Source organism: Haliotis rufescens, unplaced genomic scaffold (assembly GCF_023055435.1).
Source record: "Haliotis rufescens isolate VD_foot unplaced genomic scaffold, xgHalRufe1.0.p SCAF_9, whole genome shotgun sequence".
Classification (NCBI taxonomy): domain Eukaryota; kingdom Metazoa; phylum Mollusca; class Gastropoda; order Lepetellida; family Haliotidae; genus Haliotis; species Haliotis rufescens.
Window position 1 is genome coordinate 18236490 of NW_025964383.1, and position 18923 is coordinate 18255412.

Sequence of the window (18923 nt, forward strand, 5' to 3'; positions counted from 1 at the left end):
CGGCCTTCTCAACTTTGACTACTACCCGGAACTTAAGGACCCCAACTCCATGCTCTTCAAGATCTACCGGCGGAAGTTCTGCTATGACGTGAGTTGCTTCAGTCACGGGGAAAGCGTTTATTGTACGATATAGAGGGAGTGAGCTGGATTAAAATCAGCTTAAAACTGTATGTACGTTGTATAGAGTGGTTGAGCTGCGTTTAAAGCTGCTTTGAACAGTATTTTTCCAATATAGAATTGAGTGAGTATGCGACTTTTGCTTTATTATTATTATTATTATTATTGGTTTGTCGGCACCGGTATTCTTGATTCCACCATAGTGCTAGCTTACAATGTGCATTACTTCGGTCTTTCCTCCCACATTAAACAGGCCATGATAACTGAAACACTGTTAAAAGTGGCGTAAATCCCACATCACTCATCCTCACGTCCCATTCTTCCAGATGGAGTCCTTCTACCGCACGAGCTATCTGGCGGCAGCGTTCCGGGACTGCGTGATACGGAGCTTCAGGTAAACGTGATAATACTAGTCACATGATGGTTAGGCCATACAAACAGTGTCATTCAGTACAGTGATATACTACTTAAGATGAAAAAATATTGATTATTACTGCCTCGTTGTTCTTAGGCAGGAGACAGTATCAGTTTTATTATTACCTATTAAGAAATCAATCTAATATACTGGCTATAAGATGAAGAACATGATGCTATGCCAAGTCATTCCTATCGGATACCATTAATCATTGGAATACGTTACCTACTTAAGTAGAAACGATGGGAAAACTCAAAGGATTATTTAGCATGGACAATGCTACTAATATACATTTTGACTTAAACCATGGTACTGGGGGCGCGGGTGGCCCAGTCGTCTAAGGCGCCGCAATTCGCTTTGCAGAGTTGCGTCCCTTAGGCACGCCAGAAACCTATGATTGTGGGTTCGAATCCCGGTTCGCCCCGATTATGTTTCTAGGTTTGTCAGCACCATACCCGTGCTCGTGGGTTTCATCGAAGTGGTAAACGTCTCGAGACCTGCATCACTTCGGGCTTTCCTCCCACATTAAGCTGACACGCCGTGATATAACTGGAATACTGTTAAAAGCGGCGTTAAACCCAACTCACTCACTCACTAAACCATGGTACCAGAGTCTGTCAGATAATCCAATCTCGACTCAGACTCGGTTGTAGCGATTTAAATTTCCATCGCCTTGAAAGACATATCTCAGACAATGCATCATGCTCGTGTGGCTATCTCTGTGAAGATATACTGCATTATTGTTTCACATGCACTAACTATAATATTTTAAGAAACGATTCGGGTTTTTTTAATTTTGAAAGGTTACAAATTTATTTCGGTACTTTATGGGAATGGAAATGAAACAAAATCAGTCAATTTAATACTTTTAATTCGGTCCATATGTACATCCTGCGTTCTGGGAGATTTGCACTGATGTAAGAACTGAAGACTTAATTCATATTTTAATATAAGTACTAAGTATTAGATAGTTAATGACATGTTTTTCTTAATAACTGAACACCTTTCCATCAACTGCACCAAACTGTTGACCACTCGTGTTTGTTCGGTTTTGATAATATATATAACCAACATGTATCAATATTACTTGATATTTATACATATAATTGTGCTTCTATTACTTCGTACTGAAGCGGTATTAACAGAAGTCAGATGACTTGTTTACCAATCCAGATTCATTCATTGAATAAAAATATGTTTAATTCATTATCGGGTGTGTTGATGTGTCGCAAGTCTGCTTAACTTACTTGCCAACGTGTACACGTAAATAAAGCTGTAAGATGCTGTTATGTATTACCCACTAGATGAAGAGGAGGGGGGGGGGGGGAGTAATTAATACTGCTAGTAATTAATACCTGCAGTGACTGCAGTAATGAATAGCTTAGGTAACTAATATATGCAGTATTTAAAATCTACAGTGACTATTACTAAAAGTAATTAATAGTTACAGTGACTAATACTTCGAGTAATCAATACCTACAGTGACTAATACTTCGAGTAATTAATAGCTACAGTAATTAATACCTACAGTGACTAATATCTACAGTAATGAATAACTTAGGTAACTAATATATGCGGTATTTAAAATCTACAGTGAGTATTGCTAAGAGTAAATAATAGTTACAGTGATTAATACTAAGAGTAATCAATAGCTACAGTGACTAATACTTCGAGTTATTAATAGCTACAGTAATTAATACCTGCAATGACTAATAGCTTAAGTAAGTACACCGGGATAGAATAGGTCTTCAGCAACCAATGCTTGCTGTAAAAGGCGACTATGCTTGTCGTAAAAGGCGACTAACGGGATCGGGTGGTCAGGCTCGCTGACTTGGTTTGATGCATGTCATCGTGTCCCAACTGGGTGGATCGATGCTCTTGATGTCCGTCACTGGATCGTCTGGTCCAGACTCGCCGTCATATGGCTGGAATATTGCTGAGTGCAGCGTTTAACAACAAACAAACACACAAGCAAAGGGAGTAATGGCTACGGTAGACGTACAAACATTCAAACACGATTAATCGGCATGATCTTTCTCTCTACAGCCCTGACTCTAAGATCGAGTTCGACATTCAGTTCGAGACGCCCGTGTTTCCAAACCTACAGAGCTACATTCTGTCCGTGTTCGAGTCCCAGGCGCCACGTCTCAACATGTCTGGTCACAACGTGCTGGATGTAGGGGATCTGTACCTTATATGGGGCAACTACTCCTACGTCATCGTAACCCCTGACCCGGAAATCAGCACAATCACCTGGGTGCCGCCATCTTCCTTCGTTCCGACGTCGACTATACAGCCCGAGCCGACGTCAACCATTGTGATGACGTCATCTGTCGTTCCAACAACGCCCGCACCACGTGGTATGACAACGCCTATGACGCTGCCCCTTTTCTTGTTGTAAACAAATTGCAGAAATTCTGCCGTATTCGTTTTGCAGAATAATGCAATACTTTATTTGCAGTGAAATAGGTTATGAGCCATGATGAATTAACACTATCTACAGCCAGAGAGAAGTAGCGTATTATGAAACTTATGATGAATTAACACTTTTTACAGCCAGAGAGAAGTAGCGTATTATGAAACTTATGATGAATTAACACTATTCACAGCCAGAGAGAAGTAGCGTATTATGAAACTTATGATGAATTAACACTGTTTACAGCCAGAGAGAAGTAGCGTATTATGAAACTTATGATGAATTAACACTTTTTACAGCCAGAGAGAAGTAGCGTATTATGAAACTTATGATGAATTAACACTTTTTACAGCCAGAGAGAAGTAGCGTATTATGAAACATGGGATGAATTAACACTTTTTACAGCCAGAGAGAAGTAGCGTATTATGAAACATGGGATGAATTAACACTTTTTACAGCCAGAGAGAAGTAGCGTATTATGAAACTTAGGATGAATTAACACTTTTTACAGCCAGAGAGAAGTAGCGTATTATGAAACTTAGGATGAATTAACACTATTTACAGCCAGAGAGAAGTAGCGTATTATGAAACATGGGATGAATTAACACTTTTTACAGCCAGAGAGAAGTAGCGTATTATGAAACATGGGATGAATTAACACTTTTTACAGCCAGAGAGAAGTAGCGTATTATGAAACATGGGATGAATTAACACTTTTTACAGCCAGAGAGAAGTAGCGTATTATGAAACATGGGATGAATAAACACTGTTTACAGCCAGAGAGAAGTAGCGTATTATGAAACTTGGGATGAATTAACACACTATTTACAGCCAGAGAGAAGTAGCGTATTATGAAACTTGGGATGAATAAACACTGTTTACAGCCAGAGAGAAGTAGCGTATTATGAAACTTAGGATGAATTAACACTTTTTACAGCCAGAGAGAAGTAGCGTATTATGAAACTTGGGATGAATTAACACACTATTTACAGCCAGAGAGAAGTAGCGTATTATGAAACTTGGGATGAATTAACACTATTTACAGCCAGAGAGAAGTAGCGTATTATGAAACTTGGGATGAATTAACACACTATTTACAGCCAGAGAGAAGTAGCGTATTATGAAACTTGGGATGAATTAACACACTATTTACAGCCAGAGAGAAGTAGCGTATTATGAAACTTATGATGAATTAACACTATTTACAGCCAGAGAGAAGTAGCGTATTATGAAACTTGGGATGAATTAACACTATTTACAGCCAGAGAGAAGTAGCGTATTATGAAACTTGGGATGAATTAACACTATTTACAGCCAGAGAGAAGTCGGGTATTATGAAACTTGGGATGAATTAACACTATTTACAGCCAGAGAGAAGTAGCGTATTATGAAACTTAGGATGAATTTACACTATTTACAGCCAGAGAGAAGTAGCGTATTATGAAACTTAGGATGAATTTACACTATTTACAGCCAGAGAGAAGTAGCGTATTATGAAACTTATGATGAATTAACACTATTCACAGCCAGAGAGAAGTAGCGTATTATGAAACTTATGATGAATTAACACTGTTTACAGCCAGAGAGAAGTAGCGTATTATGAAACTTATGATGAATTAACACTTTTTACAGCCAGAGAGAAGTAGCGTATTATGAAACTTATGATGAATTAACACTTTTTACAGCCAGAGAGAAGTAGCGTATTATGAAACATGGGATGAATTAACACTTTTTACAGCCAGAGAGAAGTAGCGTATTATGAAACATGGGATGAATTAACACTTTTTACAGCCAGAGAGAAGTAGCGTATTATGAAACATGGGATGAATTAACACTTTTTACAGCCAGAGAGAAGTAGCGTATTATGAAACTTAGGATGAATTAACACTATTTACAGCCAGAGAGAAGTAGCGTATTATGAAACATGGGATGAATTAACACTTTTTACAGCCAGAGAGAAGTAGCGTATTATGAAACATGGGATGAATTAACACTTTTTACAGCCAGAGAGAAGTAGCGTATTATGAAACATGGGATGAATTAACACTTTTTACAGCCAGAGAGAAGTAGCGTATTATGAAACATGGGATGAATAAACACTGTTTACAGCCAGAGAGAAGTAGCGTATTATGAAACTTGGGATGAATTAACACACTATTTACAGCCAGAGAGAAGTAGCGTATTATGAAACTTGGGATGAATAAACACTGTTTACAGCCAGAGAGAAGTAGCGTATTATGAAACTTAGGATGAATTAACACTTTTTACAGCCAGAGAGAAGTAGCGTATTATGAAACTTGGGATGAATTAACACACTATTTACAGCCAGAGAGAAGTAGCGTATTATGAAACTTGGGATGAATTAACACTATTTACAGCCAGAGAGAAGTAGCGTATTATGAAACTTGGGATGAATTAACACACTATTTACAGCCAGAGAGAAGTAGCGTATTATGAAACTTGGGATGAATTAACACACTATTTACAGCCAGAGAGAAGTAGCGTATTATGAAACTTATGATGAATTAACACTATTTACAGCCAGAGAGAAGTAGCGTATTATGAAACTTGGGATGAATTAACACTATTTACAGCTAGAGAGAAGTAGCGTATTATGAAACTTGGGATGAATTAACACTATTTACAGCCAGAGAGAAGTCGGGTATTATGAAACTTGGGATGAATTAACACTATTTACAGCCAGAGAGAAGTAGCGTATTATGAAACTTAGGATGAATTTACACTATTTACAGCCAGAGAGAAGTAGCGTATTATGAAACTTAGGATGAATTTACACTATTTACAGCCAGAGAGAAGTCGGGTATTATGACACTTAGGATGAATTAACACTATTTACAGCCAGAGAGAAGTCGGGTATTATGACACTTAGGATGAATTAACACTATTTACAGCCAGAGAGAAGTCGGGTATTATGACACTTAGGATGAATTAACACTATTTACAGCCAGAGAGAAGTAGCGTATTATGAAACTTGGGATGAATTAACACACTATTTACAGCCAGAGAGAAGTAGCGTATTATGAAACTTAGGATGAATTTACACTATTTACAGCCAGAGAGAAGTCGGGTATTATGACACTTAGGATGAATTAACACTATTTACAGCCAGAGAGAAGTAGCGTATTATGAAACTTGGGATGAATTAACACTATTTACAGCCAGAGAGAAGTAGCGTATTATGAAACTTATGATGAATTAACACTTTTTACAGCCAGAGAAAAGTAGCGTATTATGAAACTTATGATGAATTAACACTTTTTATAGACTATAGACTATATTTATAGTCCTTCCATCTGGTACAATGTGTGAAGCTCATTTCTGGTGTCCCCCGCCGTGATAATGTTGGCATATTGCTAAAAGCGGCGTAAAACTATACTCACGCCTTCTGTTACAGACTGGGTGGTGGCCATGTTCAACTACTCTATGTTCGACTTCACGTGGATGCCGGAACTCGCTGACCGGACCTCGATGTTGTACAAACTGTACGAGAACAAGTTCTGTAATGATGTACGTTCTTCCTCTTCCTGGAGTCAGGGTCAATGCCCATGGGTTTCTAGGCTGTGTGTCACACTTCTGGTTCATATAGCCAACTGATGCAATTGTCAGGAATTCCATCCAAATTCATCTTGAAAGTATTCTTGTTACTCACTGACTGGGAATATGTGACGTGTTAACACATATATATGTGTGGAAGTGATTCTAACGTATTGTATGCTTTGTTTATGGGAGAGGTGAAATTGAGTTTAACGTCGCGTCCAAGATTATTGCACTTATATAGCGACGTGCATGTACGTGTGTTCGTGTGTGTGTGTGGCTGCTTGTACTAGTCCGGACTGATGCCGATTTATAGTGCTAGCTCACTGAGATACCATGCCCCAGTTTAACATGAATACCCCACTCAGAAACAGTATACTGACTCCGAGCCGACCAGTCCTTGTTTTAGTCTCTGAATGCCGAGCGCCAGACAGGTTAACCACAAGTACTGTCTTTTAACGTCTTTTGGTATAACGGGGATCGAACCCCGGGCGGACGCTCTACCACGAGACCACGGAGGCGGGCGCATTGTTTATGACGTAATGTACATGAATACTGACAGGTAATCCCCAATTATGATTTAGGTCCTATAAGCACAATACCGTCGTTGCGTTGTTCCCTGCATTAAGCTGACACAGATATTTTATACCTCTTTTCCTCATCCAGATAGAGAGATTCTACCGCCCCACCTATCTCAACAGAGCCTTCAGGGACTGTGAGATCACGTCATTCGGGTACGTTCCTTTTAGGTCGTCCATGATATTTAGTGTGTTTCTCGTGATCACATCCTTGAAGAATCCGGGTTAGAACTGGTCTTCAGCAACCCATGCTTATCGTATGTGGCGATTAACAGGATCGGGTGGCCAGGCTCACTGACTTGGTGGATGCATGTCATCGTATCACAGTTGTGTAGATCGTTGCTCATGGTTGCTGGTCGCAGTTTCACAAAGCGACCATGGCCCTAAGACGATCGTAACTCTCATACTTTAACATAGACTGACGACAGTCGTACGTCGAGCTACGATCGCTTTGTGAAACTGCACCCGGGTCATGACCCCTTCTCCGTCAACATTTGAATGATGCCTAAATTTTAACATACGATTCAAACATAGACATATGAATCTGACAATAAAACGAAAAAAATATATCTCACTTTTAAATGTTCTTGTGGTATAATGACTAAAATATCCATTGGCATAAGTGTATGACTTATCCAATGAGAACTGTCTACAATGACTGTTTGGGGATTTATTTCGTTTCGGAATTGGAATAGTAATATATATATAAAGAAAGAAATGAGTTTGTAATATTTTGGAGGGGGAAACGGTTATGTTTGTTACCGCAGAATTTTGATCATTTTACCGCAGCATTTTGATCATATTACATCAGAATCTTTATCATATTACCGCAGCATTTTGATCATTTTACCGCAGAATTTTGATCATTTTACCGCAGAATTTTGATCATTTTACCGCAGCGTTTTGATCATTTTACATCAGAATTGTTATCATATTACCGTAGCATTTTGATCATTTTACCGTAGAATTTTGATCATTTTACCGCAGCATTTTGATCAGTTTACTACAGAATTTTGATCATTTTACCGCAGAACTTTGATAATTTTACCGCAGCATTTTGATCATTTTATCGTAGCTTTTGTCTGGGATTAAATTTAGTAGTCTTGCTAATATGTTCTTACTCCAACAGAAAGGACTCTGAAACGATCGAGTTCCGTGTGTCTTTTGACACTCCAGTGTTCCCCAGTCTGCAAGGAGACATCTTGTACTTCCTGGAAGACGCCGCCCCGAGGTTTAACATCTCCACCTACACCGTCATGGACGTAGGCGACATCTACCTCATCTGGAAAAACTTCTCGTACGCCATCATCACCCCGGAGCCGATCATCACCACCATCATGTGGACGCCATCTTCATCAATAACACCCACGAGTACAACGCAGGTGACTACGCCGTCAATCACCCCGACCACGCCAACCACTACAACAGAGGACCCGTCACGTAAGGAGTAATTTGTTTAGTAATTAGAGGTACCGTATTCGACCTTATAAGCGCCCAGGGCGCTCTCAAAATTAGACATAAGGGGCTCTTATTAGAATAATATTTTGAAAAAAACAGAGTTGAAAGATAAATTTCATGGTTTATGCTGACAGCCTGAAATGTTCAAGTACGACAGATATATTTTTCCAGATTTCAATTGCCTATAATTAAGGTTGCATATAACACACGAGTGCTTATTATACACGAATAAATAAGACTTGTGTACATTGATCAATTGGAAGGGGTGCTAATTGGGATTGTTCACTAGCCAATATATTAGCAAATACCGCCGTGGGCGCTCATTACGTCGAATACGGTAATAAGTTTACTTAAAGGACGAGATTACAACCTCTTGTCATGTATTATTATTATTATTGCAGAGCTGTGGGAATTCCGGGTAAGAATATAGGTCCGCAGTTGCATATGATTTTCTCCCGTGAAGATTCCGGGTGAGAATAGGTCTTCAGAAACCCATGCTTGTCGGAATAGGCGACTAACGGGATCGGGTGGTCAGGCTCGCTGATTTGGTTGATGCATGTCATCGTATCCCAATTGTGTAGATCGATGCTCATGATGTCAATCACCAGTTTGACTGGTCCAGACTCCATTTTTTACAGACCGCCGTCATATAGCGTGAATATTGCTGAGTGCCACGTTACACAAGAAACCGAGCAAATTACTTCAATAGATTTTATTTGAATTCGTTAATTTTTATTTGATATTTGCCTATAATTGCTATAATTTGCATGGCATTTTACGCTCAGTGGAATCTGTCTCGGCAGATAATCGCGACTGATTTTTCTCTGGCGTTGACGTTTTTATTTTTAATTATATTTAACAGTTACCATTCATGTCTGTATTATTATTATTTTTATTTATTATTTTTATTTTTATTATTATTATTATTATTATTATTATTATTATTTATTTATTTATTTATTTTTTATTTATTTATTTTTATTTATTTTTTTTATTATTATTATCATCATCATCATCACCAATTGAGGCATTCAACCTACCTTACTTTTATTGCTTAAAATTTCTTTTGTTATATAATATATAATAATCTGAAACTTTAGTTGTTTATTATTATTCGCGTCTCCGGGCCACTTGGTTGCGGTAGGCCACAGGCGACTGGCCATGGCTCTCTGCTCGTATACATGTAATGGCGACTTACTTCCACTTCGACCATTTCTACTCCTGTTAACCCTGACTCGTTCAATACGTCTCTATGCGTCCTGCATTCGCCAAAAGCGCTTTGTACGCTTGACATTCCAGTTGTGTGATCCGGAGCTCATTGACTGCCTTAGACAACGGCATTAAATCCACGTCTATCCCTTTCAGTGAACTGGCTCCACGCCAAATTTGACTTCCGGTTGTTGGACTTCAGCTATCTCCCTGACCTCGCTGACCCCAACTCCCAACTCTACCAGATATACGAGCGCAAGTTCTGTGATGACGTAAGTGGAGAGAATGGCTGGAGACATTCCACGCTTCAGCTGTGATCAGTTATAATTGAGGTTTTTTTTACGTTGCAGCTAAACGGAATTGATTTTCTGTACCGCCGTTTGACCTTTCCAGCTAAGGTGTAATATCCTAGTATGATTGCGGCGGGGAACATTATCAGTTGGCTTGGCACGAAATCGCAATTGGTGATCGTCCATTCTGTGGACTTTTAAGATGACCATGATATGAATCACTGGATTGTCTGTCCAGACTCGATTATTTACAGACAGACAAATCTTGAACGCGATGTTAAACCCCACCTCACTTCACCTCACCTCGCCTTATAATTAGACCCGTGAAGATCCGGGGTAGAATAGGTCTTCAGCAACCCAAGCTTGCCGTTAAAGGCGACTATGCTTGTCGCAAAAGGCGACTAACGGGATCGGGTGGTCAGGCTCGCTGACTTGGTTGAAGCATGTCTTCGATCCCAATTGCGTGGATCGATGCTCATGATATTAATCACTGGATTGTCTGGTCCAGACTCGATTATTTACAGACCGCCGTCATATAGCTGGAATATTGCTGAGTGCGGCGTTAAACAACTAACAAAACAGACCAAACCTTATAATTAATTATTCCATCATTCGTGCGCCCCTGAAGATGCGGCGGTTCTACGACCAGAGTTACCTGTCCATGGTGTACCGGGGATGCAAGATACGGGAGTTCCAGTGAGTTGAAACCTGAACACTCTTTGGTTTAGTAAACTGAGAAAAATAAATATTGATTCTATTTAAGTTCGGAATCACTTCAGGTAATATAGTAGTTCTACGAAACAACGCGAGATAATGTTCGCCTCTGTAACGTGTCCGTTAACGTTGTAGGTACAAATGCACCAAGTGTTTTTTTCCGATGCACGAGCAACGAAACTGTGCTGATGTGAATATTTATCAAACTGGGATTTTAAGATCTACATAACTCACCTTGATAGGATTTGTAGTCTTATCTGGGTAGATGGGATTCGTAATATATTAAAGAATTTTTAAGCAAACACTTCAAATGGTCAAATCTAAGTTTCCAATCTCTCGGGATATTCTGCAGAAATTCAAACTTGGGGTATGTTGTGCTAAAACCAGTTAGCAAGGGCAACACGTATGAAACACATACTCTCTTTAATAACATTTACGAGCCTCGAAGATGGACGCGGCACTAATAATTGTTTTAGCATATTAAATTGACAGAAAAATTGAATAAATGTCTGTCCTCATAATTTGTAATTTTTCCACATTCCACGTTATGAAATATAGGGGCGTAAGCCAGGATTAAGAGCACTAGTACCGTACAATTCAAGGATTCGACCTATTTTGATAAACTGCTACTTGTTATTCCGCGTTATAAAAAAATACCAATATTTAAATCTATTTATAAATTTAATATCTTTAAAGTTACAATTTAATTTTAGTTGACGACCGCACTTTTTATATTCTAGAGTTATGCCTGGGATTGTAAATTGAAGATTATATTATTATCGAAAAAACTTTTTTCTCAGGTTTTATTCAGAAAATACCGTTTGTCCTGAAGCAGTAAACGAAAAATTGTCTTACTCATATTGACATATCACACTTGATTTCAAGTTTCTGTACTTTCACCTATAACATAGCATCGGCATTCACCTTGACCTGTCACCGTATATTTTGACCTTCACCTTTTCACATAGTACGACACGCCACCTTGAAAGTTCTCATAGAACCCCCATATACCTTTGCAGTTCACCTTTCACTTAGCGGGACATGTTGACCTACCACATAGTACCAGTTGTCACCTTGAAACTTAATATAGCGCCCAATGTCATCTTCACTCTCATACACTTTCACCTTGACCTTTCACCTGTGACCTAGCCCTGACGGCCGTATCCAGTACCACCTTGCCCTGGAGACGCCAGTGTTTCCCAACCTGATGTCGGATATCATCGCCACGCTGTACAAGGGCGCTCCCAAGATGGACATCCGCCAGCACGAGGTGCTGGATGTCGGGGGCCTCCTGCTGGTGTGGAGCAACTACACCCTCCAGATTGTCCCCCCTCAGCCATACAGCACCACCCTCTTCTGGACCCCACCGAGCTCCACACCTCCCGTTACCACGACTACCATTGAGTCCAGCTTTTCCTCAGTGGAAATGACGTCATCCATATATACAACGCCAGAGCCCCCAGGTGAGCGTATTCACGAAGCTGTTTAATGTCTTAACTACGACCAATCTTAGCAACTTACGACAGAATATACGACGGTCGCGACAGCTATTCTTGAAGCTGTCTCAAACCTATCTGTAAACGACATGTGAGGTGAGGTGAAATTGGGTTTAAAGATTATTGCACTTATATAGCGACGTGCATGCGCGTGTGTTTGTGTGTGTGGCTGCTTGTACTAGACCGGACTACTATAGTGCTAGCCCACTGAGATACCATGCCGCAGTTTAACATGAATACCCCACTCAGACACAATATACTGACTCCGAGCCGACCAGTCCTTGCTTTAACCCCTCAATGCCGAGCGCTAGAAAGGGTAACAACAAGTACTATCTTTAAACGTCTTTTGGTATGACGTGGCCGGGGATCGAACCCCGGACCTTCCGCTCTCCGGGCGGACGCTCTACCACTACACCACGGAGGCGGTTGTAAAGGACAGGATGCAGTGGACAGATAAACTAAACACTTCGAAAACGTATATTCGATTTGTTGTAATATTTGGTATAATGGCCAGTTTAACTTTAGTTGCTCTCGGTAAAGTCTTTGATATGCATTTAGAAGTTGGGAGAACATGAATACATGACACTTTTTCATGGACAGCAACTTCTTGTATTCTTTGTCAAGATGTTTCAGAGCTACTTCTTGCTTTTTCGCCAGATGAAGGAGCAAGAAGTAGCTCTGAAACGTCGTGACAAAGAATAAAAGTTGATATTCATAAAAAAAAGTGTAATGATTATTTGTTATTGGTATTTAGGTATTGGATAGTTTACTCAAACACAACAATGTCATCGTACGGGTTCAAATCTAAATCGATGAGTTTGGAGATGGATTTGAACACAAAAACATCTTTTCTGATGTGCGTTTTCATTGTGCATCAATATACTAGTATATACCGACGAATCGTTTGCTACTCGATGGTAGACGTCGTATGCTCAAAGAACGCTCCTAGTCTGTGTCCATATGCGTCTTAATGTTATTATACCTTCGTGAACAGGCCGTCACTTTCACAGCTATGACACAGTGTTCTGCTTTGTAACTGTTTCGTATACATACGTTTCCCAACGACTCCATAGGGGGCTATTATTTGAATATAATTTTGGTGAAAGAGTTGAAAGATCGTAAAATTCGTGGTTTATGCTGACAGCCCGAAATGTTACAAAAGAAAAATATGTGCGTATTATACACGACAGATATATTTTTCCAGAATTTAATTGCCCATAAATAAGGGTGCATATAATGCACGAGTGCGTATTATACACGAATAAATTAGTTCGTCTACATTAATCAATCGGAAGGGTGCTAATTGGGATCGTTCACTAGCCAATATATTAGCAAATATCGCCGTGGTCGCTTATTGGAACGAGGCCCTTATTACGTCGAATATGGTCACAGCTGGTAGCACTGATAGATTCTAACGCTCTGGATAGGTCGACCCTGGAATGTGTGGAATCCCTGAGGCAATATTACCAGAAAACACTTTCCTGTGGGGCTTCAGAGGTCATTCATGATCGTAACTGTAGAATATGAAATTGCAACAAATTAACTCGTGAAACATAATGTTTTTAGTTCACTTATCTTGCACATTCCTTTTGAAATGATCCCCAAAAGGATCAGACCTTAGAGGAAGGTTTAAATTGCATTACTGCACCGCTCAGCTGTTTAGGGAAGACATAATATCGCTCCTTCCAGTCTTGTGGCTACAACAGAACACAAATCGACCCTGTTCAGGAGTCCAACTCAGGAGTCCAACTCTGAAGTCCAACTCAGGAGTCCAACTCTGGAGCCCAACTCAAGAGTCCAACTCAGGAGTTTAACTCAGGAGTCCAACTCAGGAGTCCAACTCAGGAGTCCAACTCTTGAGTCCAACTCAGGAGTCCAACTCTTGAGTCCAACTCAGGAGCCCAACTCTGGAGTCCAACTCTGGAGTCCAACTCAGGAGCCCAACTCTGGAGTCCAACTCAGGAGTCCAACTGAGGAGCTCATCTCAGGAGCCCAACTCAGGAGCCCAACTCTGGAGTCCAACCCTGGAGTCCAACTCAGGAGTCCAACTCAGGAGTCCAACTCAGGAGTTCATCTCCAGGTTGCGTCACCCACCATTACAGCAACATGTGATTATTGTAAGCATCTCCAGTTTCTCAAGGCTCGTTTCTCCCTTCAGAATACGTGTTGGCGATATTCCGATTTGGTCTGCTAGACTTCCCCTATCACCCTGATCTGGCCAACAAGGACTCCATGCTGTTCAAGCTCGTTCAGAAAAAGTTCTGTGATGATGTAAGTAATTTATACCATCGGCTTGTTTTCTTCGTTTTTGTTTGTTTGTGTATTTGTTTAACACCACAATCAGTAATATTGTGGCGTAGATCGAACCTATTGATATTTAAAACTTTGAACTTCGTCCCACGACATCGGGGTGCGATCAACCAAGACCTTTCAACCGATCTATTTAGTAGCGTCTTCCAATTGCGGGTGTTCGTTAACTTGTTTCGAGTAGTATATGTCTGTTTTAAGCGACCCCAGAAATTCATTACTTCCTTCCGTTGAACGTTACTGGAAGGCATTTTAGTTTGAAAAGTTTTTAACATTTTTCTTCTTTTTTTCTATCCCTGATCTGTGGAATATTAAACGGAAAAAAAGCAACGAGGTTTATCATGTTCTGACTCCCACGCCAAGTAACATATATTTTACCGACGCTTCAGTATTTGTACCGGGTTTCGCGTTCGTTGTGATGCATATTTGATGTCGTTTCAGATCCGGAAACTGTACCAACGAACGTATTTGTCCGTGGTGTTCCGAGAATGTCATATATCAGAGTTTGGGTAAGGCACACGCTACTTGTCATGTTGTTGTTGATTAGTTCTAGGGGGTAATTAAGAGACCTACCGTATTCGAAGTAATAAGCGCTCGGGGGGGCTCTCAAATTTAGTAATAGGGGGCTCTTATTTAAATATAATTTTGGTGAGAAAAAAACCGTGGTTTATTCTGACAGCCTGAAATGATACAAAAGAAACGTATGTGTGTATCATACTCGACAGAATTATTTTCCAGAATTTAATTGCCCATAATTAAGGGTGCATATAAAACACGAGTGCGTATTATGCACGAATAAATAAATATTGTCTACATTAATCAATCGGAAGGCGTGCTAATTGGGATTGTTCACTAGCCAATATATTAGCAAATATCGCCTTGGGCGCTTATTAGAGCGGGGCGCTTATTACGTCGAATACGGAATTTATCGTGTTTGGAATATAGAAAGGCTGCAAATCACATTTTGGTATGCATGTGTACTTACAATGAGTGAGTTGGGTTTTTAACGCCGCTTTTGACAGTATTCCAGTTATATCGCGGCATGTAAGTTTAATGTAGGAGGAAAGTGCGGGTATGGTGCTGAGAAACCTAGAAACATAATCGGGTCCAACCGGGATTCGAACCCACAATCATAGGTTTCTGGTGTGCCCAAGGGACGCAACTCTGCACAGCGAATCGCGGCGCCTTGAACGAGGAATGATAGAGGGATTCGATTGAAGAATAAATAGCCAAAGAAAAAATGGTTAAAACGTTACATTCTGTCTCCATAATGTTCCAGCACTGATCCGGATACGTTCAAATTCTACATCGCTTTCGAGACGCCGGTGTTTAATCGGCTCCAGGGCGACATCTTGAACGTCCTGGAGACGGAGGCACCCCGGCTGAACATGTACGGCTACACCGTATTAGACATCGGGGAGCTCTTCCTCATGTGGGCCAACTTCTCCTATATCCTTGTGGACAAGAGGATGAAGAGCACCATCCAGTGGGCGCACACCGTCACACCGACGTCCACGTACACCACACAGTCCACAATCACTACAACGACGATGCCTACTACGACTGAAGGTAGGTAGTAACTAGTTTATTGTTACCGTGTTTATGACGTAACACCATTGTTGGCCCGTGAAGATCCGGGGTAGAATAGGTCTTCAGCAACCCATGCTTGTCGTAAAAGGTGAAAATTGCTTGTCGTAAGAGGCGAGTTACAGGATCGGGTGGTGAGACTCGCTGATTTGGTTGATGCATGTCATCGTATCCCAATTGCGTGGATCGATGCTCGTGATATCAATCACTAGATTGTCTTGTCCAGACTCCATTATTTACAGACCGCCGTCATATGGCTGGAATATTGTTGTGTGCGGCGTTAAACAACAAAGCAAAATTATAGAGAAATTGTGAATCAACCGTCGGAGATATCACTAGAATCTGTTTATTTTGGGGCTCGATGATTCTGCACCCGGAATAAGTAGACCCGAGATATATCTCCATTACATGGAAAACTAGGGGTGCCTGTATGGTAAATTGTGAAAATAATTGTTTGGTTCAGAATAGGGATTTCTTTAATGGCTTCTTTCATTTAGAGTTATTATGACAATGTATTCAATGGTTTCTCCATGTATCTCAGTATTGGCTCTGTTGTGAGCAAATACAAGTCTACCCGTGAAGATCCGGGGTAGAATAGGTCTTCAGCAACCCATGCTTGTCGTAAGAGGCAACTAACGGGAACGGGTGGTCAGGCTCGTTGACCTGGTTGATGCAAGTCATCGTATCCCAATTGCGTGGAACGATGCTCATGATATCAATCACTAGATTGTCTGGTCCAGACTCCATTATCTATTGGGTAGATAATGGTAGCTGGTTGCAGTTCCTCAAAGCGATCACAACTCTCAAACTTTAACATTTGCGTTGGTCGATGCCCATTGTCCACACTCGATTATAAGGGTAATAGTAGACTAGTAGCAGGAATGAATCGATGTTGCTGAATTGGATTGAACCAACATACATGTCATTACATTAAGCCGAGCTTGAAAACTAATCTGTTGACTTGCGAACAAAATTATCGGCCTTGGAGAGCAGGATTCAAAGTTCAAAGGTTTAACACGCTTTTAGCAATTTGCCACACTTCATTATCAAGTGACACCAATAATTTCCTTCCGCATTGTGCACATCTGCTCAACACAATATTTTGAGTCGTCTGCTGCAAAACAGGGGAGGCCACTCTAATTCAACCGGGCGACCCTAACCGTTGCTAAGTGTATCTATGCGATACAGTGCGTTATCAAGATCGTGAAATTTTCGAACGTTTTATCTTACAGCTACCTACCAGCTGAAGCTTTCTTTTGAGGTCCTGAACCTGACGATGTCGGAAACGTTACGCAACGTGAACTCTGCCGAGTTCAAACTAAGGGAACAGTTATTCTGTAATGACGTGAGTAATCTTCCTTTGCATGTGATGAGTTGTCTCCCTTAGCTCCTAACTTTCAATGCTACCATATGTGTCAACAGAAAACAAACGATAGTGTTAAGATATTACATGACAAGATCACTCTGACACAACAGCTGTTAGGATTGACACCTTCATATAAATGAGGGGCGGTCGGGTAGCCTAGTGGTTAAAGCGTTCGCTCGTCACGCTGAAGACCCGGGTTCGATTCCCAACATGGGTACAATGTGTGAAGCTCATTTCTGGTGTCCCCCGCCGTGATATTGCTGGAATATTGCTAAAGCGGCGTAAAACCGTACTCACTCACTCACTCACTCACTCATATAAATGAAGGTAAACTGCATTTATAGCAGCAACCATTATTAAAGTGGCACTCGACTAAATATCTGGTGTCTAGAATTATTGCCATGTTTAAATCTCATTAAAGTTATGTTTATGTATGACAACTTCTTATGCTATTATGATGCGACGTTTCGGCATAGATCATTATACCGTTGTCAAGCAAGAGTACACCGAAACGTTGTCATACATACAGCATATTTTGTCTTTAATGTTTCTTACCAGCTTCTATAAATGCCAATCAAACAGTTTAAATCTGAAGCATTGTCCAACTGTATATAGGTAAACCTTAAACTGTGAGATGTATCAGTATTTAAAGTTGTATTTATTGATTCTTTAATAGTTACTATTCTATTAGAGTATGTTGTTAAAAGGCCAGTTGACGCCCTTGCCTCGGGAAGATAAGTCTTCCCTACAAACTAAATCCCCTAAAATATTCATAATTCCTAACTTTTTTGTTCAGCATTTATGAAAGAAGATCCTGTTTGTTTAAGCCATTGTTTTATATTTTTCAGATATCGCAGTTGTTGTTGAATCATCCGTTCAAGTTCCCCGACTACAAGTCGTGTCGATTCGACCAGTTCACGTGTGTACATAATATTCAATAAGCTTTGCACTGATAGGATCACTCCTATAACTCTTCTTCAGTCATTTGGCGGTGGGGTAGCCTTATAGCTAATTTGTCGTAAGAGGCGAGTTACAGGATCGGGTGGTGAGACTCGCTGATTTGGTTGATGCATGTCATCAGTTGCGTGGATCGATGCTCATAATATCAATCACTGGATTGTCTGGTCCAGACTCGATTATTTACAGACCGCCGTCATATAGCTGGAATATTGCTGAGTGCGGCGTTTAACAACAAACCAACCACACAAAAACCATTTCTGGTGTCCCCGCCATGATATTGCTAAAATATTGCAAGAAGCGGCGTAAAATATCACTTAACCGTTATTCGTAGGGAAATAGGTATTTAAGTGTCGGCACAAAGATGATTCCGGGGAGCGAGTGAGTATGGTTTTACGCCGCTTTTAGCAATATTCCAGCAATATCTCGGCGGGGGACACCAGAAATGGACTTCACAC

At 40.4% G+C, this 18923-nt stretch overlaps 1 protein-coding gene across 1 annotated transcript in view; it reads left to right on the plus strand.

Annotated features, from left to right (window-relative positions):
* Positions 1 to 443: 443 nt before the first annotated feature.
* LOC124145937 overlaps positions 444 to 18923 on the plus strand; it is a 30606-nt gene continuing 12126 nt past the window's right edge. Inside the window, exons 1-13 of the mRNA XM_046515926.2 lie at positions 444 to 511; positions 2579 to 2892; positions 6364 to 6476; positions 7170 to 7237; positions 8211 to 8521; positions 9905 to 10020; positions 10667 to 10734; positions 11902 to 12215; positions 14407 to 14519; positions 14997 to 15064; positions 15835 to 16124; positions 17375 to 17487; positions 18357 to 18427. Coding sequence (XP_046371882.2) covers positions 444 to 511; positions 2579 to 2892; positions 6364 to 6476; positions 7170 to 7237; positions 8211 to 8521; positions 9905 to 10020; positions 10667 to 10734; positions 11902 to 12215; positions 14407 to 14519; positions 14997 to 15064; positions 15835 to 16124; positions 17375 to 17487; positions 18357 to 18427 — 2027 coding nt within the window. The remainder of the gene's footprint in view (positions 512 to 2578; positions 2893 to 6363; positions 6477 to 7169; positions 7238 to 8210; positions 8522 to 9904; positions 10021 to 10666; positions 10735 to 11901; positions 12216 to 14406; positions 14520 to 14996; positions 15065 to 15834; positions 16125 to 17374; positions 17488 to 18356; positions 18428 to 18923) is intronic.